The sequence below is a fragment of the Tinamus guttatus genome, unplaced genomic scaffold (assembly GCF_059628265.1).
Source record: "Tinamus guttatus ecotype Peru unplaced genomic scaffold, ASM5962826v1 Tinamus_guttatus_pri_ptg000211l, whole genome shotgun sequence".
Classification (NCBI taxonomy): Eukaryota; Metazoa; Chordata; class Aves; order Tinamiformes; family Tinamidae; genus Tinamus; species Tinamus guttatus.
The window spans coordinates 7,240,753-7,258,398 of record NW_028288745.1 but is presented as its reverse complement, the minus strand read 5'-3'; the positions used below and the strand labels follow the sequence as shown (position 1 = coordinate 7,258,398).

The window sequence follows — 17,646 nt, the reverse complement described above, 5'->3', positions numbered from 1 at the left end:
CTAATCTTCTATTCAGCAAGCCGAACACCCCTTTGGAATCATTTCCTCACTTCTACCTCAAAAGAGTTAGCAAAACTATTCAGCTGACCACGTTATCACAGATTTTTCATGTTTCAACTTGTCATTAAAGGTAGCCTGCAACTGCTCTGATAGCTCATACTAGCAAACAACTGCAAGATGTATTATTGCAGAGTATTTGCAGACACATACACTTCTAACATTTCTTATATCTTTCAGCACTAGCTGAAATCTCCAACGTCTCACTTCCCAATCTTTCCCATATCTAGCCCCATGTTACTCACTAACATTGCATAAACATGCTATTGTTCTTTTCTTGCCTAGTTCCTGATCTCACATTCCGGCTAATTCTCTAGCACAAAAATAGGATTAAATTAATTAAGATTTCCTACTATTCTTTTTTCTTTCTTTCTTTAATTATCTTGTTGGAAATGCCCCACCTACATAGACAGAAACATGAAAAAAATATTTCTATGAGATACCGAAACTAAAAAAGCTTATAGAAGAAAAAAGATATTAATTCTTTTATATGTGAAATAAAATACAAGAGGATTTTAAAATTAAGTCTTTTGACATATTTTCAGGCTAAGCAGTATAGGCTCTCAACACATTGACTTCAAACGAAAAAAAGTAGTATTTACATGTTACTCTTAGGTAAATACTTTTGCTTATTGATTCTTCAGAATACTGAAGTATGTACATAACAGTAGCAATTAGATTAGCTCCAGTTAATGGCACAGTTAAAGTTTCATATATGCCTAACTGCTTTGCTAAGAGTCCTTACTAGTATAACATGTGAAGTGTATCTGATGGTGCAAAAACATTACAAGTTCCCTGTAGTTGTTAAAAATGAACTGAAAAGCTCAAAGGTTTGTTAAAATAATTTTAATAAACTTACTATAGCAATTTTAACAAACTTATTACAGCAACTTACTATAGCTTACTACAGTAAGCATATCTTACTAGTTCTGAACATACATTTTGAACATATGTACTTGGACGACAACTCTGTGTGCAATCACCCTAGGAAAAGCAAGGAAACGGAAATTCTGCCCTTCCAATCACTACTTTATAAGTAGAACTATGTAAAAATGGAAGTCATGGATACTGAAAAGTTGAATGTTTAGGAGTATGGAGACACCTTCCTGCATTTCCCATATTTTGCAGAGTTCCACAGGCTGTACTGTTCCAAAAATCTCCTGCTCCTACTCTTTCTCAGAGAAAAACAAACCTCTCTTGGATGTCTCTTAGATTGTCCCATCTTTATTTTTTGTTGGAAAATAAATACTCTTGTATTTACCTCAGTACAACAAACAAATTACAACTGAGTAGAAAGAAAAGTTAAAAAAAAAAAAAAGACAAGCACCTGCTTCATCCGAATCCCACAGAGAGCAGAGCAGACACAGAGAGCTACTGGGGCTGGCTCCACTGATTTGGATGTTCTAGTCTTTTTTTCTTCAGACCTCATCTGTGCTGTAGCAAAGCTGCTTTTAAATATTCCTGCTCAAAACAGAAATAGTGCAATTTAAGTCTCCATAAGTGCTCAAAAACAGGGAAGGAACAGAAGCAGAGGCGAGCAGGCCCACAGGTGAGAAGCAAGGGAGAAGGCGCCTCCGTGCCCCACGCGGAGCCCTCGTGGGGAGGCTGCTGCTCACGGGAAGGTGCCCCCCTGACCTGAGGAACTGCTGAGGCTGCAGCCCACCCACTGCAGACAGCCTGGAGCCACTTGCATACCAGCTGCTCCTGCAGCCAACAAAAGTAGGAGTTTAAACAGGAGACAAAAACAAGGACATGGGGCTTTCCCGAAGTTGTCTCTTTATCTGCAAATGCAGTAGCAGGCTTGAGGTCTTCATCTAAAATAGGGGAAGAAGAAAGTCAGTCCTTCAATCTCAGCTCTTACTTTTTTTCTGGCTTACCTTCCTCCATGGGCAGCTTGGAAGACGCTGTAGCTCAGCTACTGGAACGATTAAGGTTTTCTCTGAAATTGTGGGGCAGGGTTGTCAATTTATCAGGTAATCCGCAATACAATAAAATTAAAAATGTGATGAATATTAAGAGGATTAAAATAAGAAATTTTAATTCACTTGGCACCTTCCAAAAACACTAATCTAATGAATTTATCGGAAAAAAAGGTTTTGAGGAAAAGAGTGATCTTAAGGGGCCATTGTTGTATAAATGCTCTTATAACGAATTTCTGAAATTTGGATGTGTTTTTCCTCAATTAGTAAGTGATAAAAGGCTGCATTACTGAAAAGCCTATTCAAGGGTCCATATATTATGGTGTCATATTTCCAATATATTTCTAATGGCAAATACGTGCAACAGGGCTGCTCAGAGATTAATTCTCTAATTCTTGAAATAAGTAATTGTTCATTAACTTACAGTAATCAATACCTTTAAGAAATATTATTACTTTCATGAACTCTCTCCATCTTATGCAAAATTCTCAAAGTCTCCAAGGGATTTCCAGATGTCACTTGGACCTTCTGTGAACAGTGACCGATACAATTTAATTATCCTATTACTTAAAAATATGGTGCAGTTTCACCTTAAAAAGAGACTTTTCACAAACTTTCTTGCACATAAATTCATCTATGCAGGGAATGAGAATCTAAGAAGCGAAATGAGGAGTTTCAGCCCACAGTAAGCAACTTCTACAAAAATTGAAATTACTTTTTACTACCATTATTTTTAATCAGGTTCAAAGGGTATCATCTTCTGCTTTATTCAGTTCACCTATAACACTAAACCCCTAAAATAATCATGCTGGACTTCTTGCTGAGTGCACTCATTTTAGGAGAGTTGCTGCATAATTAGTACCTTTTTTAGCATCAGCACTTTCTTGAAAACAAACACAAAGTTAACAGTTATTTTTAAGAATTTGCTGCATCATACATTTAAAAAATACAAATAATGCCAGCAAATATGAAGCTGCTATACCTAATACAGACAGTGCTAAGGAAATGGAAATCAGATGTAATAAGCAAATCTTCCTATCACCAATAGCTAGAAATTGGACCTGCTATTGTTTATTTAAAACATAGGGAAAAGTCTGCTTCCTGACACTATATGTGTATTTTGCCCCTATACAACATGACCCTTGACTTACAAGAGACATTAGAGAACTTTTGGCTCTCGCTCAGTTAGGCCATTATAGAATGAATCTGTAGAAGGTTCAGCCAACATCCAGGTTGCTTTAAATGGATTTGACACATCATCGAAAAAAAGAGAATTTGAGTTTCCTTGAATTCTAAGGGGAAAGTACTTCAATGACAAAAAAAGAACAGAATAGAAACACTGCTAGGTCACATAGTATTCTGTAGACAGTCCTGTCCTCCTTGCTGCTGAGGCAGCACAAAATAAAAGCTATAGTTATGTAATTACTGCATCAGCACTATCATATTTCTCAGTGCTTTTGAAGGCTGAATCCTGCAGTCAATTCTCAGGAGCCTGGAGCTAAAGAAGACATTGCACAGTACAGTTGCTATAAAGGATTCATTCATCTTCCCCATGGGCTTAAAATGAAATCCCAAGTTAAACACTGGTGTTTAATAAAGCAGCAGAGATTCATGCTTAATGAAGCAGGACCCTCCTGATCTCTCATGTTACCAGAAGTTGGAGGAATGGTGCAACTCACTGGCTGATCCTTGTGTTTTCGTGCTGTCCATGGCAGGTCTTCAGTGCACATGCATGGAGATCAGCAAGTATGTTAATGGGAACTAGAGTTTTTCACCTGTTGTTGATAGAAGGAAAAGATTGTGTCATTTGTTGTATTTTATTCTGAATTTTCTTTCTAACTCCCTTCGAGTAGTAATTTGGTCATGGTTAGGGCTCTTAATGTTTTCCATCTATTGGAAAGCATTAATTTTTCCATTTAGAGCTGAAATATGTCACCCTAGTGTACTAAGCACAGCGCACTGAAAAGAACACGTGAATCATCAAATCTACAATAAAGCAGGAGCTGATAAATTCAGTGCATCTTAAAATAATTGCTATGAAATTAATACTTTTCTTTTTAACAAAGTACCATGTTAACAGCAATCAGTGTTTTCCTCTGGGCTATGCCTAGCGAAGGCTCCCAGCACCTGATTGTTCTGACATCTGGTTCTTCTCATTTCCAATCCTGTGGCAAACACTACAGAGCTACTTCTCTGCCAACTTGGTATGAATCTGCCTTTTCCTTCCACTATGCCTTCCGATTACAGTAATTCCTTCTCTTCTCCTCTCTCTTCTCTTGCAGACCCTTTGATAATCTTCCCAGTTCCTTGCCAGCAATTCAATCCTGAATGAATGCATCTATTATCTCATTTTCACTTTCAGAGAGGCAAATTCTCCTCCTGTTCCTATGATTCCATTTTCTCCTGTTCCTGCTCAGCTGTTGCTCTTCCAGCTGCCTGTCCCTTATCATTGTCCTTGTAGTACTGCAGTCCTAATTTCCCAAGTTAGGCATTACAATACCATAATTATTTTAAGCTTTTCATTTTATCTTGATAGACCTTCTCTATAAGTTGTCCTGAAGCTCCTCAAAAACCTCCCAAACTGTAACTAATTTCCAAGCGCTTTTAGCCTTTTCAAGTTTGTTACATCGTTGTCCATACAGTGACATTAATGAAATACTGAATCCCAAAGGACAAGTATGATTTTCCATGGCTACCTTCTGCCACGGTAAAATGCTGCAAAATCAATCATTTATTACATCTGTTTTCTGACACTTACCTTGTTTGTATAACAATACCTTACCTTTAAATGAACAACTACTGAGCTCCTTTAAAAAGAAGAACTTCCTATGGAAAAGGACATTAGTTAGGGATATTTTTATTGGTTTTGTTTTTTAAATAACTTTGATATTCTTATAAAGAATTCTTAACCTCGTATTACCTCCTTGCACTCTTAGTACTAACTGTAGGTCAAGGTCAGGTTTTGCCACTTAAACAGACAAGCTTTACTTGACCCTACACTTCTAGTGAAAATTATACTGAAACATTTTTGCTGTTATTTTTAATAAAAATACAAAGATGAATTATATATATATATATTAATGAAGTTAAAAATTAGTTTAACTTAGGGATTAGAAAAATCAGCAGATGGCACTTAAATGCCATATATATGGCATACATATGCCAAATAAAGATGATTCAATGAGTGTCTTGCAGTAAAAAAAAAAAATCAGATATTCAATGGTACAAAATTTATGCTCTAGCGATGAAGGAAGGTCTCTCTATCTCCATTCTTAAAGGATGATCAAAGAAAAGTTTCATGAGAGGATTAGTGTGGATTTCTTCTCCTGTAGCTTCCAGCACCAAGTAGCCTTTTAAGATGAATCTGCTGGTTTCTTTTAATTTCACGGATGTGCTGTATAGCTTATCGACTTTTATATATAAACATATCTGAGTGCCAGCATCAGACAGCACACGCTTAAAAACACAAATACGTGTAAGGTATTTTGAGGTAATGATACATAATCTACTTTTCAGTTATGAGCACAGGCAATCTTACAGGCATTTTTCATCTCTTTGCTTTAATATCCGTAAGCTTAAATCTAATCTTGTTTCCTAAAGAATTCAATTTGTCATTAGTGTTAAAAAACAAAAGTTAAATGATTGCGTCAGTGGAAAGCTTGCTCTCCCTTAATCCCACTTCAAGAGTTCTTGAACTCTTTTTTGCTGGTATTTATTAAATTTTAGAGGCTTTTTAGGCCAGATAACTTTTATAACTTTTACCTGATCTCCTTGGAGCACAGTGCCATCTAGCTTCTCTTTTTGTGACTTCACATAGTCTGCATTGAACATAATTTTGTGGCACGACAAAAGTAGTAGTCCCGAGAAGCTATTGTAACAGATAAAACAATAGATAGTGTAGCAGATGCTCTGGGACTCTATCAATAGCACAACCACTTCGGAGGTCATGGAGGAAAAGGGGCTAAAGCCTCTCACATCGCTAAAGGTGGCTGTCTCTTAAAGAAGAATCCCTGCTCCCAGATGAGCTGCACTGAAAAGATTAGGTAGATTCACTGATGTGCCAAGAGGAGGAAGAGAGAGGAAGATACCGTTCCTGAACATGAGGGTTTTTTGTTGGTAATGAAGACTTTTTCTTTTCATTCTTTTTTGAGAAGTGCAGAGCAGACATGAAATAATCCACCACATCTTGAAAGTGGCCACTTCAAACAGGAACCCTTCAAGGGCAACAGACTTCCCTGTACACATCTGGACTCTGAGACGTACGCAGAGGTGTCTGACTTTGTAATACACACAAGACCTGCTATATGGAAGCCTGGAACAGCTTCCATATAGGCAGAGGAAATCCCATCCTCTTGAAGCTGTCTTCGCATCGCAGAAGCTGTGGCAGAAGAGCCAAGTCCCCTCAGGGCTGGGCCTGACTCACGCCCTTGGCAGTTTCCCGTGGGTGAGCCAGGAACACGTAACATCCACTCTAACTCTGTCTTGCGAGTTCCCTGGCAGGCTATTCCCAGCCGGAAGGGGGGCTTCCTGACGCGCCTCGTTCCCAAAGCTAACAGCACAGTTAGCTCCGCAGACACCGGCACCATTAACCAACCTCTCACTGCTAATGCACAACAAGTGATAGCAGCCAAGCCTTCACACCCTCACTTCTGCTGAGACCAAAGGCTTTCCATGGATTCTACAAATCAATGTAGCTTCTTAAATGATTAGGGTAAAATAAGGCCCAAATAATTACAGATAAATACCTAAATAATTAACAAGCACAAACATTTTTTTCCTTTTCAGGCAGCTCACTTGAAATCAATGAAGATACATGAGGAAAGCTTACTACACAGCATGTCAGGCTGGCAGTATACGCAGACTCCACAGGGATGAGCTCCAGCTTTGCAGCTCCCTTGCATGAGGCAGAATGACTTGGTTACTTTGCTTTTTTATCCTGGTTGGCTGCCACCATGCAAGGGAAGGTCACGGGTTACCATCCTTCTTGCTCAAGAGCATATGGTGAGATATGCTGTGAGAGCGCCCGTGAGCATCAGGCATCTGCAGACAGCCTCATGATCACTGAAAAGTTTTCACAGATATTCTTCTCAAATGTTTCTTCATAAAATGATTCAAATGGAAGGATTTATGTAATAGATCTCTGCCAGCCTAGGAGTAACTGGCACATAAACAGCTTTATACCTTCATGCTTGAAGCCAAAGTTGGATGTCAAAAATACTACCAAAAACATTAAAACACCACACCAGCTTTGTCTTCAGAATCAAGCAATAAATGTAATATTTCAATATTTACTAGGTAAGGAATGGAAACAGGAAACAAAACTACGTTCCAGTATTTCTACAGATCTCTCATTTAAAGATAAAAATGTGTACATGCCATTCTAACTTATTTTAGTGATCACAATAATTTTCAAATTAGGGATAAAATTAACTTCTTATAATCAGCTATTTTATTCATTAGTCTAATATATTACTTAGCATTAGATAACACTAAATAAAAATTACAAGATTACAAGACCTTTACTTGTTACTTTTTCCTTTGGCTTTTTCCTTCTGAACTATCTGCTCCCAGAGTTGCATGTGGACAGGCTCTTGAATACGGTTTCCTTAGAGGCTTTCTACATTTGGAAAGAGAAATGTTTAAAATATTCATATACATATGAGATATCCTTTTTTTCTTCAGAACTGAATAAGCAATTGTCTGCCAAACCTACAGGAAAGTGGTAAAACCTGAAGAAAACATTAGATAACAACTTTAAATTTATTCTCAGAGTTCTGTCCTGGCACTCCACAGAAATCAAACCATTATCTGAAATTATGTATTTTACCCTGGGGTAAGTCTTCCATCTAGGTGTACGTTACCGGCAACCTGCAGCCTCCCAGCAGGAGGCTCCCTGGCGAGGCTCGGGCCTCCGAGGGCCCCGGCCTCTGCGGGTCCCAGCGCGCAGCACCAGCGCCGCGTGTCCGGCTGCGCCAGCCTCGTCCCATACAGCAACCCGTGCTGCCCGCTCTGCCCCTATTTATGTGGTTTCTTTGATCCCCGAGGTGTTGGCGGGGGGGGGTTAAATTCTTTAATTCCCAAACTAGCCAGGGATAAGGGATATTCAGCAGGGGATTAGAAATCCGGGCAAATTTTGCTTATCTCAAATGAAATAAAAGATAGTTCAAAAAGATATATACATATATATATATAGTTTTAATATATGCACGCATAGGTACATATATATATGTGGTTTTCCTTGAATGCCAATAACTTAGAAACAAAATATTTTTTTCCTCAAAAAACTCAAAGTATATTCATATGTTTGGGCTAAGATCCAGCTTGGGATGCTACCATCTCAAAGATGCTTTTTTAGCATAGCATGACTACATCGGAGAAGGGACTATAATTATAATCTTGACATTACCATAACGACCGTGGTTGCTATCAGGTGACAGGTATAATATAGATAAGCAGTAGAAGGTACAATAGCAATACTTAATGATGCATGAGATAGAAGAAAATTAATTCATGCCTTTAATTCAGCTCAGATCCATCATTTATTATATTTGAGTGTGACTTTCCTGATTCTGTTAATATGTACATAACAGTAACAATAAACAGCAACGAGCCAAGCAAGATATCTATTGCAGTATCCAGAGAGCTTACATTCACCCCTCAAATACAATGAATATATTTTTTGCATGTTCTTCTTATACTGTTAGGGCTTTTTTGACACGATAGATAGATAAATACTGTCTTAAAACCATACAAAAAAAAATCTGATTGTCACAGCAAAGCTATGAAAATACCCCTTGCCTTGTGCTGCAGGCAGTTGAAAGCAGCAGTGAGGCTGTCCTTTTCTTTTTCTATGCTGCAATCTACCAACTCTCCGATTTAGTGATACTAGAAAAGAAAATGCTACACATTAAACAAGCCTAACCTGGAATAAAACAAAGTGTTTTCCTTAGCAAAAGAGGGGCAGTTACTCTGACCAGAATAAGAAATTTCTGTGGAAAAGGAGACTTCTTCAGTGAGACTATTCCAATATGTGCAGGTAGTGAGGGACAAAATACCCTATAGGATAAAAGAAGAAAATTTCTACAGAGAAATAGTACTCAAACATAAGGATGAAGTACTACTCAAATGTCTCAATAGTATTTCTAGATATTACCTCTGGTCCTGTCTGCACAGCTACAAACTGCTATAGAAATCAAAGTAATTTCATTATGTCTTAGGATAAAATATAAAGTCTGCAAGGAACCACAGAAATAGCGTCTCATGGAAAAAGATATAAAGGTCAGTGCTAAAGAAAGAGGTTGCTTCAGTAGTGAGGTACACTGGAGTAAGACAGATGAAGGGAACCAAAAAAAAAAAAAAAAAAGATATTTCACAGACACCTTACTGGAGCACACAGGAAGCAAAGATTGTGGAACACTCTACAAAACTGGCTTATTGTTTGATTCACCAACTTTTTCTCTCAAGCCTCTTTTAGAGCTTGCTTCTGTTGCCAATATTCACGTGTTTTTGAGTGGCATCACAGCTCCAATCACCATCAGTTTGGGATGAGGATCGATACAGCTCTTGCCTCAAGCATATTTGCATTCGTAACTCTGCACTGAGCACATCGCCAGATAGATGAACACTCCAGATAGCGTTAAGACAGCTCTAAGAGACTTCTACCCAAGATGCTACCTTTATGAAGCTATGAAAGAAATTAGAAGATATTGAAGATACCCCTTTCAAGCATGGCAGTCCCTGCTGTTTTTCCCCCAGAGCTGCATCTCCCTTTCCTCACTGAGCTGCTCCCTGAATCCCTGGGGAGAGAGCTCCAAGTCCCACTGCAGGGATGGGCATTTGGCCTCACTGAGAGCCACAACCCACAGAGCCAGTTCCTGTGAACGTCAAGACCCTTTCTAGTCACAGCATCAGAGACAAACACGGCTGCTGGGTCCATTCAGAAAGGAAGGTAAATACCACGAGCACCTGCACTAGGACTCCAGGATGGCTCATGCTGTAGGGCCGCTCCAGAACACTGGGCAGCCCTATTCCTGCCAGAGCCTTTCCAAGAGAAACAGCTCCTGCCTTGGTTCTTTGTACCACGGTCCTTGAATCAAAGGAATGAGATTTCCTTCTTCCACACTGTTCTTTTTTTGAATAATACAAGTATGGGTTTCATCTGCTGACACTTCTAAAGCATCAGGAAAAGCTTTGAAGCAGAGGTTGATGTCAGAAGTACAAGGATTAAAAAAGGCATTTAAAGAACGCTCTAAGTTTTGGCAAAAACCTTTTTGTTATTCGTTATATTTTTCTTCAGAAAGTCAAAACTTCAGACCAGAAAGCAGTCACAAGTAGTTTTTTGGGGTTATTGTGTTTCTAGCCTTTTCACTTCATGAATAACCTGAGTATTCATCTGGACTAGATGCAGTACAGAGACTGCACAGGAACTCGTCCACAGGGAAGCTTCCATAGCTGATACATGAGAGGTGATCCACACCCGTAAAGCAGAGTTATTTTCCTCCAGAGTTCATGTCAGAAAAGGCCATTAGTAGTGTACTGGTTTGAATACTTGCATAAAGGTGCACGAGGTCACTTTTTCTAAGTTAATCATAACAAGCTCTTTAACTACAAAGTGATTTTACTCTAATCAAACTGTGTGTGGCTTTTTTTTTTTTTTTTTAAACATTACCTCCAATCTCTCAACAATGTTAATCATACAGGAATAACAGTTATACAGAGATTATTTGCAGTGAGTCTCACCACTGCTCTACACAGGAAAGAAAACAAAAAAGCACTTTCAACCCCTTCCTGGTCTTAGACATCTAAGTATCTGGGACTTATCCCTCAACTCTTTAGTTTTTGTTGACATTTGTCTCCCAAACCACTGCTGGAGGAGCCATTCCCTGGTCAGCAGGACCAAGCATCTGCCCCTCAGCAAAGGAGGTTACAGTAAACACTGAAGTAAGAGAAAAAGAAAGAATAAAGAAACTATTACTTTGGTAAATGATGACAGGGCATGGGAAGGATTGGCATAAGAGACAAAAAAAAAAAAAGTAGCATTCTTAGAACTTAAAGTCACGAGAAAAGCTATTTTCGCTCCCTTTTGGAAAAGGGACTTCTGAATTTAAAGAATACTGCAATAATCTAGTTATATGATTTAAGATGAAATAGAAGGGTAAAGTATATGTTGTCACTTTTTTCTTTAATGAAATGCTACACTTAAATGTCTTCATTTGAAAATAATCTGTATGTGGGTTTTTTAAAAATAGCATCAATTTGGCAGTTAGAAAAAAAAAGAAGGTTCTCGATGTGCTTATGGCTGACTGAATCTGGAGGTGAATTAAGATCTTATTCCAGCTTGTAAGGCCAGTACTGCTGGTGACCGTAGCCTCCACAAGCATGCTGGTGCAATTCATGCGTTAGCCTTTTTGACATAAGAGGTTAATAAAAAGTTGCTGGCATAGAGAATGCTTTGTTAAAAGAAATTGAGAATGGTTATTCTTACTTCTTAAGAAAAGTACAGAATCACGCTTCCTTGTGCACAACAGAGTCTAGCAACTAGAGATGGGTTATTTCACCATTATTCCAGGTGACTTTTGGCTTTCAGACTTTCTCTGTGCTGCTTCTCAGCATCACACTGTCAGTGCCCCCTTCTGCCACCTTAATCTCCTCTCATCACGTTTTCCCAGTCTTCTTTTGCTGCTTGAATATTTTTACTGTGCCTGTACTTTGGACAATCATTGTCTAGGTTTGGTGAAGTCCATATTATTGTAGTTAACTGAATGCCCAAGAGAGCTCTTTGTCTCTTTACCTTAAAGAAAGGATAACTTTGCAAGTTCTAATCCCAATGCCTTCTCTTGTAAGCTATTTCACAAATAACTGTGTTTGTGCCTTAGAGTGTTAGTCTGAGGCATTGCAGTTTTATCTCAAAAGAGCTGATCCCATAGGGAAAGGCTGAATTTCTGCAGGGGCAAAGTACCAACTGGCCGAACTAGTGGCAGCTTGATGTAGGCGGTGGTATCAAAGGGATGTTTTTAAGCCATATTAGTAGCCACTACAACTCATTGGTCCTATTGTTGACTCCAAACTGCTCTTTTCCAGAAGCCCTGAGAAAATAGCAAGGGAATAAGCACCCATTTAACATGAATAATGCGACTGACCTGTTGTTGTATAAAGCAAGCCAATGGTTTGGTAAGATTACACACATTCTCTGATATATATGAAGCAACTGACTAACCATTTATGGAAGCTTTAAGCCCCGCTCAAAGCAACTTACACGGAAGATCATCAGACCAAAGGAGAACTTTGCTTGAATAATCGATGGCGTTTCCCACCATCTTCCTTTACACCTGTTGAAGGAGTGGTTGGTTGAAACACTTTATAGGATAACTGGCACCTCCAAGCTGGTTGTTTGAACACAACAGAAATTCATATCAAAGAAAAGTTGCCATCAAATTGCAATGGGCGCATCTGAAGGCGCTGTACAAAGCACAGCAGAGATACCAAGGTCTGAGAAGCAGGTAATTTGCTCAGACAAGAAGTGCTGGTTATACAGAACGACTTCTGTTGGTTCTGAATAACCAGAGCTACGTTGAGCTAGGCTAAGCTTCTGTTATCATTTGCCAGAGACTATTCATATAATGGAAATTTAAAGAATATGGCTGTAGAACAAGGCATACAGGCCTTTTCTGAGCAGCAATATCTCAGAGACTAAGATCTGAAGTTGAGATAATTATTCTTTCTTAATTATTTTAATTTGAAATTCTTTTCTGTGTAGTGCTATTTTAAAGTCACCTGAGTATATTAAAACAGTCAAAGACACATAGTCAGATGTAATTGCATCAAACTTTCCAAAAGATTTCCAGCTGTTCTCTGGAATTAATGCATAGCATAAGGATAGCTGACTGAAGTTTTGTACACAATAGCATTTTTATACATATTTGCATTTGAAACATTTCCAATATAAAATACAGGCATTTCAGATTTAACTTGCATGCTCTTCTGTAAGGGATCATATCCAGAAGTTCCAGTTATTTAATATTTGGACATTGAATTCTGAAACAGGTTATTGCTTTAATTCCAGATCAACATGTTTCATTGCTGAAAAACAAAATTACTGTTGTCTTACTGTTTAAAATTTTTCTTCTTTTGCTTACGGGCTCAAGTGGTTTTATCAAATACCTAATTCCTTTAAATATGTGAGAAGTCGTCACACTCATCCTTTGGTGAGTTCAGACTAAAAGATTACTTCATAGTAGAATGAGATGTTAGCCCTGGTTAGCCTTAAGTTTAGCTTTATTTTGGCAGTAATCCTGGATATTTTCCAGAATTGATATAGCTGGAACAGTGGGTGGCTGGAACAGCTCTTCCTCTTCTCCATTTGTACCACAATGCTAGCAAAAGCACAGTCACTGTGATTAGGATGTGAGATTAGATTGAGGATCCTCCACTCACCGAGATAAGTGCACAGCGTTGATAAAATAAATCTTGCAAAACTCTGATCTCCCTGATGCTGCCACTCAGGTGGTATACAATGTCTCCACAAGACGAAGGAAACAAAAAAAATCCCCGTAAGCTTCAGACTTTAGAAAACGTCTCCTACTTTTCCACAGGTTCTTGTGAAAGGATAAAGCTGCATTCGCTTTGTCTGTGCCAAAATAAGTGGCTTGCTTTGTTTTATTTTTGTTTTGAAGCCTTGGCTTCTTGTCTTTGTTGAATCCTGAATTCAAGCAGAATCTTTTCTGTAACAATGTTGACTTCACTATTTAGAGAAATAAAACAGTGGTACGGGAATTTCAGATACATCATAGCTGCTCCACAGGTTTTTGGATCAGGAAAAAAAAGAAAGTCCTCCTTTCCTCTTAAAGCAATTTTGCTGAATCTTAACCCACTCCAGGTAAGGGAAGTATGGAACATTGTAACAGATGGCCATATGACCTTACATTTTACTCCTTGTGGAAGGCGACATGTTGCTCCTTCCCTGTTATCGTCTCCCTGGTCTAGTATCATCGTGAGAGCTGCTAAATTTGTTATCATTCCGGTCACCCAACACAACCTTCTATGCTCCCACACTCCTACCTCTGTCCTCAGACTAACGTGATTTAGATGCTACAGCACTGATAGCTTTAAGGAGCAGGGTTCACAAACTGCGGACAGGATTAGCTTCTCCCAGGCTTTTGTACCACACGGCAATCACTGCGGAGCAGCAGCAGCGCCCCGAACCACATCACCCGAGCCACAAAGAGGGAGCGGGTGGAAGGAGCCAGCCACAAAGCGTCGCAGGTCCATTCCTGACAGAAACCTCGAGGCTGCAGTACTCACCACAGAGCAGCTCCACCTCCCGCGATGCTCTGAGTGGGAGCTGTTGCCTTTCCACACGCTACGGAGAATCTGGTGTTTTATATTTAGCCGAGGCTGTGAAATCCCACTGTAACAATAACGCGTTTAACAGAAATGCCACAAACTGTGGATCAAACAAATGATAAGGTCAGATGGAGAACTCTAGCCCCCACATTACAATATTTTTCACCAAGTTCGTTGCTGTAGGCAGAGGCCTTTGTCAAAGTGCCTTTTATTTAGAAAGCTTTCAACAACAACAAAAAAAAGGATTAAAAAAAATCCAAACCAGACTGCTAAAAATGGGGGGTTTGGTTTTTTTGCAACCATTTCCACAGGTGGCATCCCCCAGAGGTTTGTCCCAGAAGGTCCCCCAGAGCATGGGTATGATATAAAGGTGAGGGAAAAGCAGCAGCTCCCTGGGGGGTGCTTGGAGTTTTCGGTTTGTTTGGAATTTTTTTGTGTGTATGTGGGAAGGGACCTTCACCCTTTCTTCCCAAGTGAGCCCGTTCCACGGCAGCACCACATACGCTGTGTCAACACAGGCTGTCCCTGAGCCTCGCTCGGGGGAGGCGTCCGGGTCCCGTCCCACACCGTCACCTTTGAAGCGCGGCCCGTTTCGCGCGCCGCGGAATTCACCGCCGTCCAGCGCAGCCAGAGGGGACGGAGGGAGGGAAGCGGCGGCGGCTCCGGCGGGAATCGCCTCAGCGCGGCGAGGCCGCCGCCATGTCGCGCCCCGAGGCGGGCGGGGGCGGCGCGGGCCGGGGCCGCGGCGCTCAGCGGGGCTCGGCGCTGGTGCCGCGGCGCCGCGGGAGCGGCGGGCAGGGCGGCCCGGGCCCGGGCGCGGGCGCGGCGGGCGGCGCGGCGCGGGGCAGCACGGAGCGCGCGGCGCGGCGGAACTCCTCGCTGCGCCACGTGTAGAGCAGCGGGTTGAGGGCCGAGAGCGCGCAGAGCAGCAGCCAGCTGGCGGCGTGCAGCGCCGGCGGCGCGGGCGGCAGGAAGAAGGCGAGCAGGCTGAGCCACGCGAGCGGCTGCGTGCCCAGCAGGAAGACGCAGCAGAGCAGCAGCACCGAGACGCTGCTGAGGCGGCGCTGCGCGCGGCGCGGCGGCGGCGGCGCGGCCGGGAAGGGCAGCTGGTGCAGCAGGTGGAAGTTGAGCACGCTGACCCGCTTGGCGCTGCCGCGCACCCGCCGCACGATGCCCAGGTAGCAGTGGAGCAGCAGCGCCGTGTGGCCCAGCACGGCCAGCGCCAGCAGCAGGGCCGTGTAGCGCGGGCTGGCGTCGTGGTCGGCGGCGCGGCCCGCGGGCGGCTGCCGGGCCGGCGCCCAGAGGCCGGGCAGCAGCGGGAGCAGCAGCAGCGCCAGCAGCCAGGAGAGGCCGATCATGGCAGCCGTGCGCCGCCGCTGGTACAGGGCCTGGTAGACGCTGGGCAGCTTGGTGATGAGCACGTACCTGTTGAAGGCCACCAGGAGGTGGGAGGCCAGGGAGACGGTGAGGCCGAGGCCCAGGAGCCCCCCGCGCAGCAGCCGGTACTCGGCCGAGCGGAGGGAGGAGGAGTTGGGGGGCAGCAGCCCCAGCACGGCCTCCTGGGGCATCCAGAGGGCGCAGACACTGAGGTCGGCGGCGCAGCCGTTGACAATGAAGGCGTTGCTGGTCGTCTGCAGCTTCTTGAAGGAGAAGACCAGATAGATGACCATTACATTGGACAGGGTCCCCGAGATGGCTAGCACCGCATAAAGCAGCGACAGGAGGATGCGGGTCCCAGGGGAGTCCTCCCAGATCAGCAGCAGCGGCGAGCTGGTGCTCCAGGAAGACGCGTTGGGCATCTCGCTGAGTGCGGCTCAGTTCTGACGTTTCCCTGTAAATCCCATCCTCAGCTGCCTCGAAAGATCCCGCTGCAGAAGTCCCCCGTGTGGGAATATCCTCCTGCAGAAGTCCCCCGCCAAACACCAGGGACAAGGTGCCACTGACAGACTCTAAGGCAGGCTGCAGTCAAACGAGCTGTTGGTTCCAAAAAAATGCAGCTAGCAGCAAAGATCCAGCAGTGTCCAGGGCAGGTAGCTGGTAGGAGATCCCATGGGTTGTAGCTCGTACAAGTGGGTCCCCAGGACACAGGGAGCTGCGAGCCGGCAGCAGCGGGACCGAGCAGTTTGTAGCTGTGGAAATGCCAAAAGCAGCAGCACCTTGCAATCAGCAGCAGAAACGGCAGCAACTGATACAAAGCTTTGCAGTTTCTCCTGTGCCACACTACGTACACTGTATATCATTCCAGGAAGATTCAGCCCTTCCACTCTTCATGAATTATTCAGCAGATTTTCAACTTGTTAAATCAAGAAGAAAAAAACCCAAAAGCCTGCCATGCTCTAGAAATACTGCAACTGCACAGTCTGACTCTTTCTCTCTTCATCTTACCAGTTTTCTTGTTTCTAACACATTTACACAGCAACTTCCATTTTCAGCAAGTTTTCAAACTAATACCAATTTCAGTCACTTCTGTCTCAAACACAGTCCATTTACTGTAGAAAGTCCTCTATTAGATATTCACTTAAGCTTTTTTTTTATCTTATTTTAGTTATTATAAAGCATTCTATGCTTCTATAAACTTTTTTTAAAAACTACTTTTAGAACTGGTCTGTAATAACAATGCTTTCCAAATTAAATTGCTTTCAGACATGATATCCAGATCTTTGATTAAAACGGTATTTGAGGAGGCTGGTATTCCATCTATATATTTTATGTTTCTTCATATATTTATGAAGAAATGGAAATGGCAAATGAAATGAAGATTCTTAAGATATTCCTGTCTTAGAGCTATCACTGGTCTTCACTGTAGACACCTTACTGCTCTGGAGTCCTTACATGCATGAGCAGCACTGTGGACCTCTGAATAGGCTCTCAGGTGCAGGAATCTGACCTAACTTTAGACTTGCCAGAAGCTCCACACACACAGTTACAAATAATTTCCCAAAAGCCTGTTGCTGTATACAGATGGTGGTTCACAGGAATTGCATGGGAATGAGAAAAGGTGCCTAGAGCTTTTTTATGTGGTCGGTAAAATCAGTGAACATGTGTGAGCACATGTGTAAGCATAGAGACTGATCTGCACATGCTAAAAAACAGGACAAACTCTGTTTAGACACTGTCTTTTGAGAAAAGCCGAATGCAAAGCCCATTCAAGCAAACTCCCGTTCAGTACCTTCCTTCCACAGGCAAGAGCTTGAGTTCCTTGTCACTTCAGAAACACATTTCATTTCCTTTTGATGCTCAAAAGGTTCTGCCGCCCCCACCCTGCAGCACAGCAACGAGCAGAGTTTAAAGTGACAAGTCTAAACAGCTCTGCTTCTCCTTTTGCCAA

At 42.0% G+C, this 17,646-nt stretch overlaps 1 protein-coding gene across 1 annotated transcript; it reads right to left on the bottom strand.

The window, feature by feature from the left end:
• Positions 1-15,067: 15,067 nt before the first annotated feature.
• GPR88 (G protein-coupled receptor 88) lies at positions 15,068-16,524 on the bottom strand. The gene has a single exon (XM_088524544.1). The coding sequence runs from the start codon at positions 16,115-16,117 to the stop codon at positions 15,068-15,070; it is 1,050 nt and encodes a 349-aa protein (XP_088380670.1). The 5' UTR covers positions 16,118-16,524.
• Between the last annotated feature and the right edge of the window lie 1,122 nt (positions 16,525-17,646).

Bases quoted from the DNA above. Each gene is read 5' to 3' on its own strand.
- GPR88 (XM_088524544.1), bottom strand. From the start codon at position 16,117: ATGCCCAACGCGTCTTCCTGGAGCACCAGCTCGCCGCTGCTGCTGATC.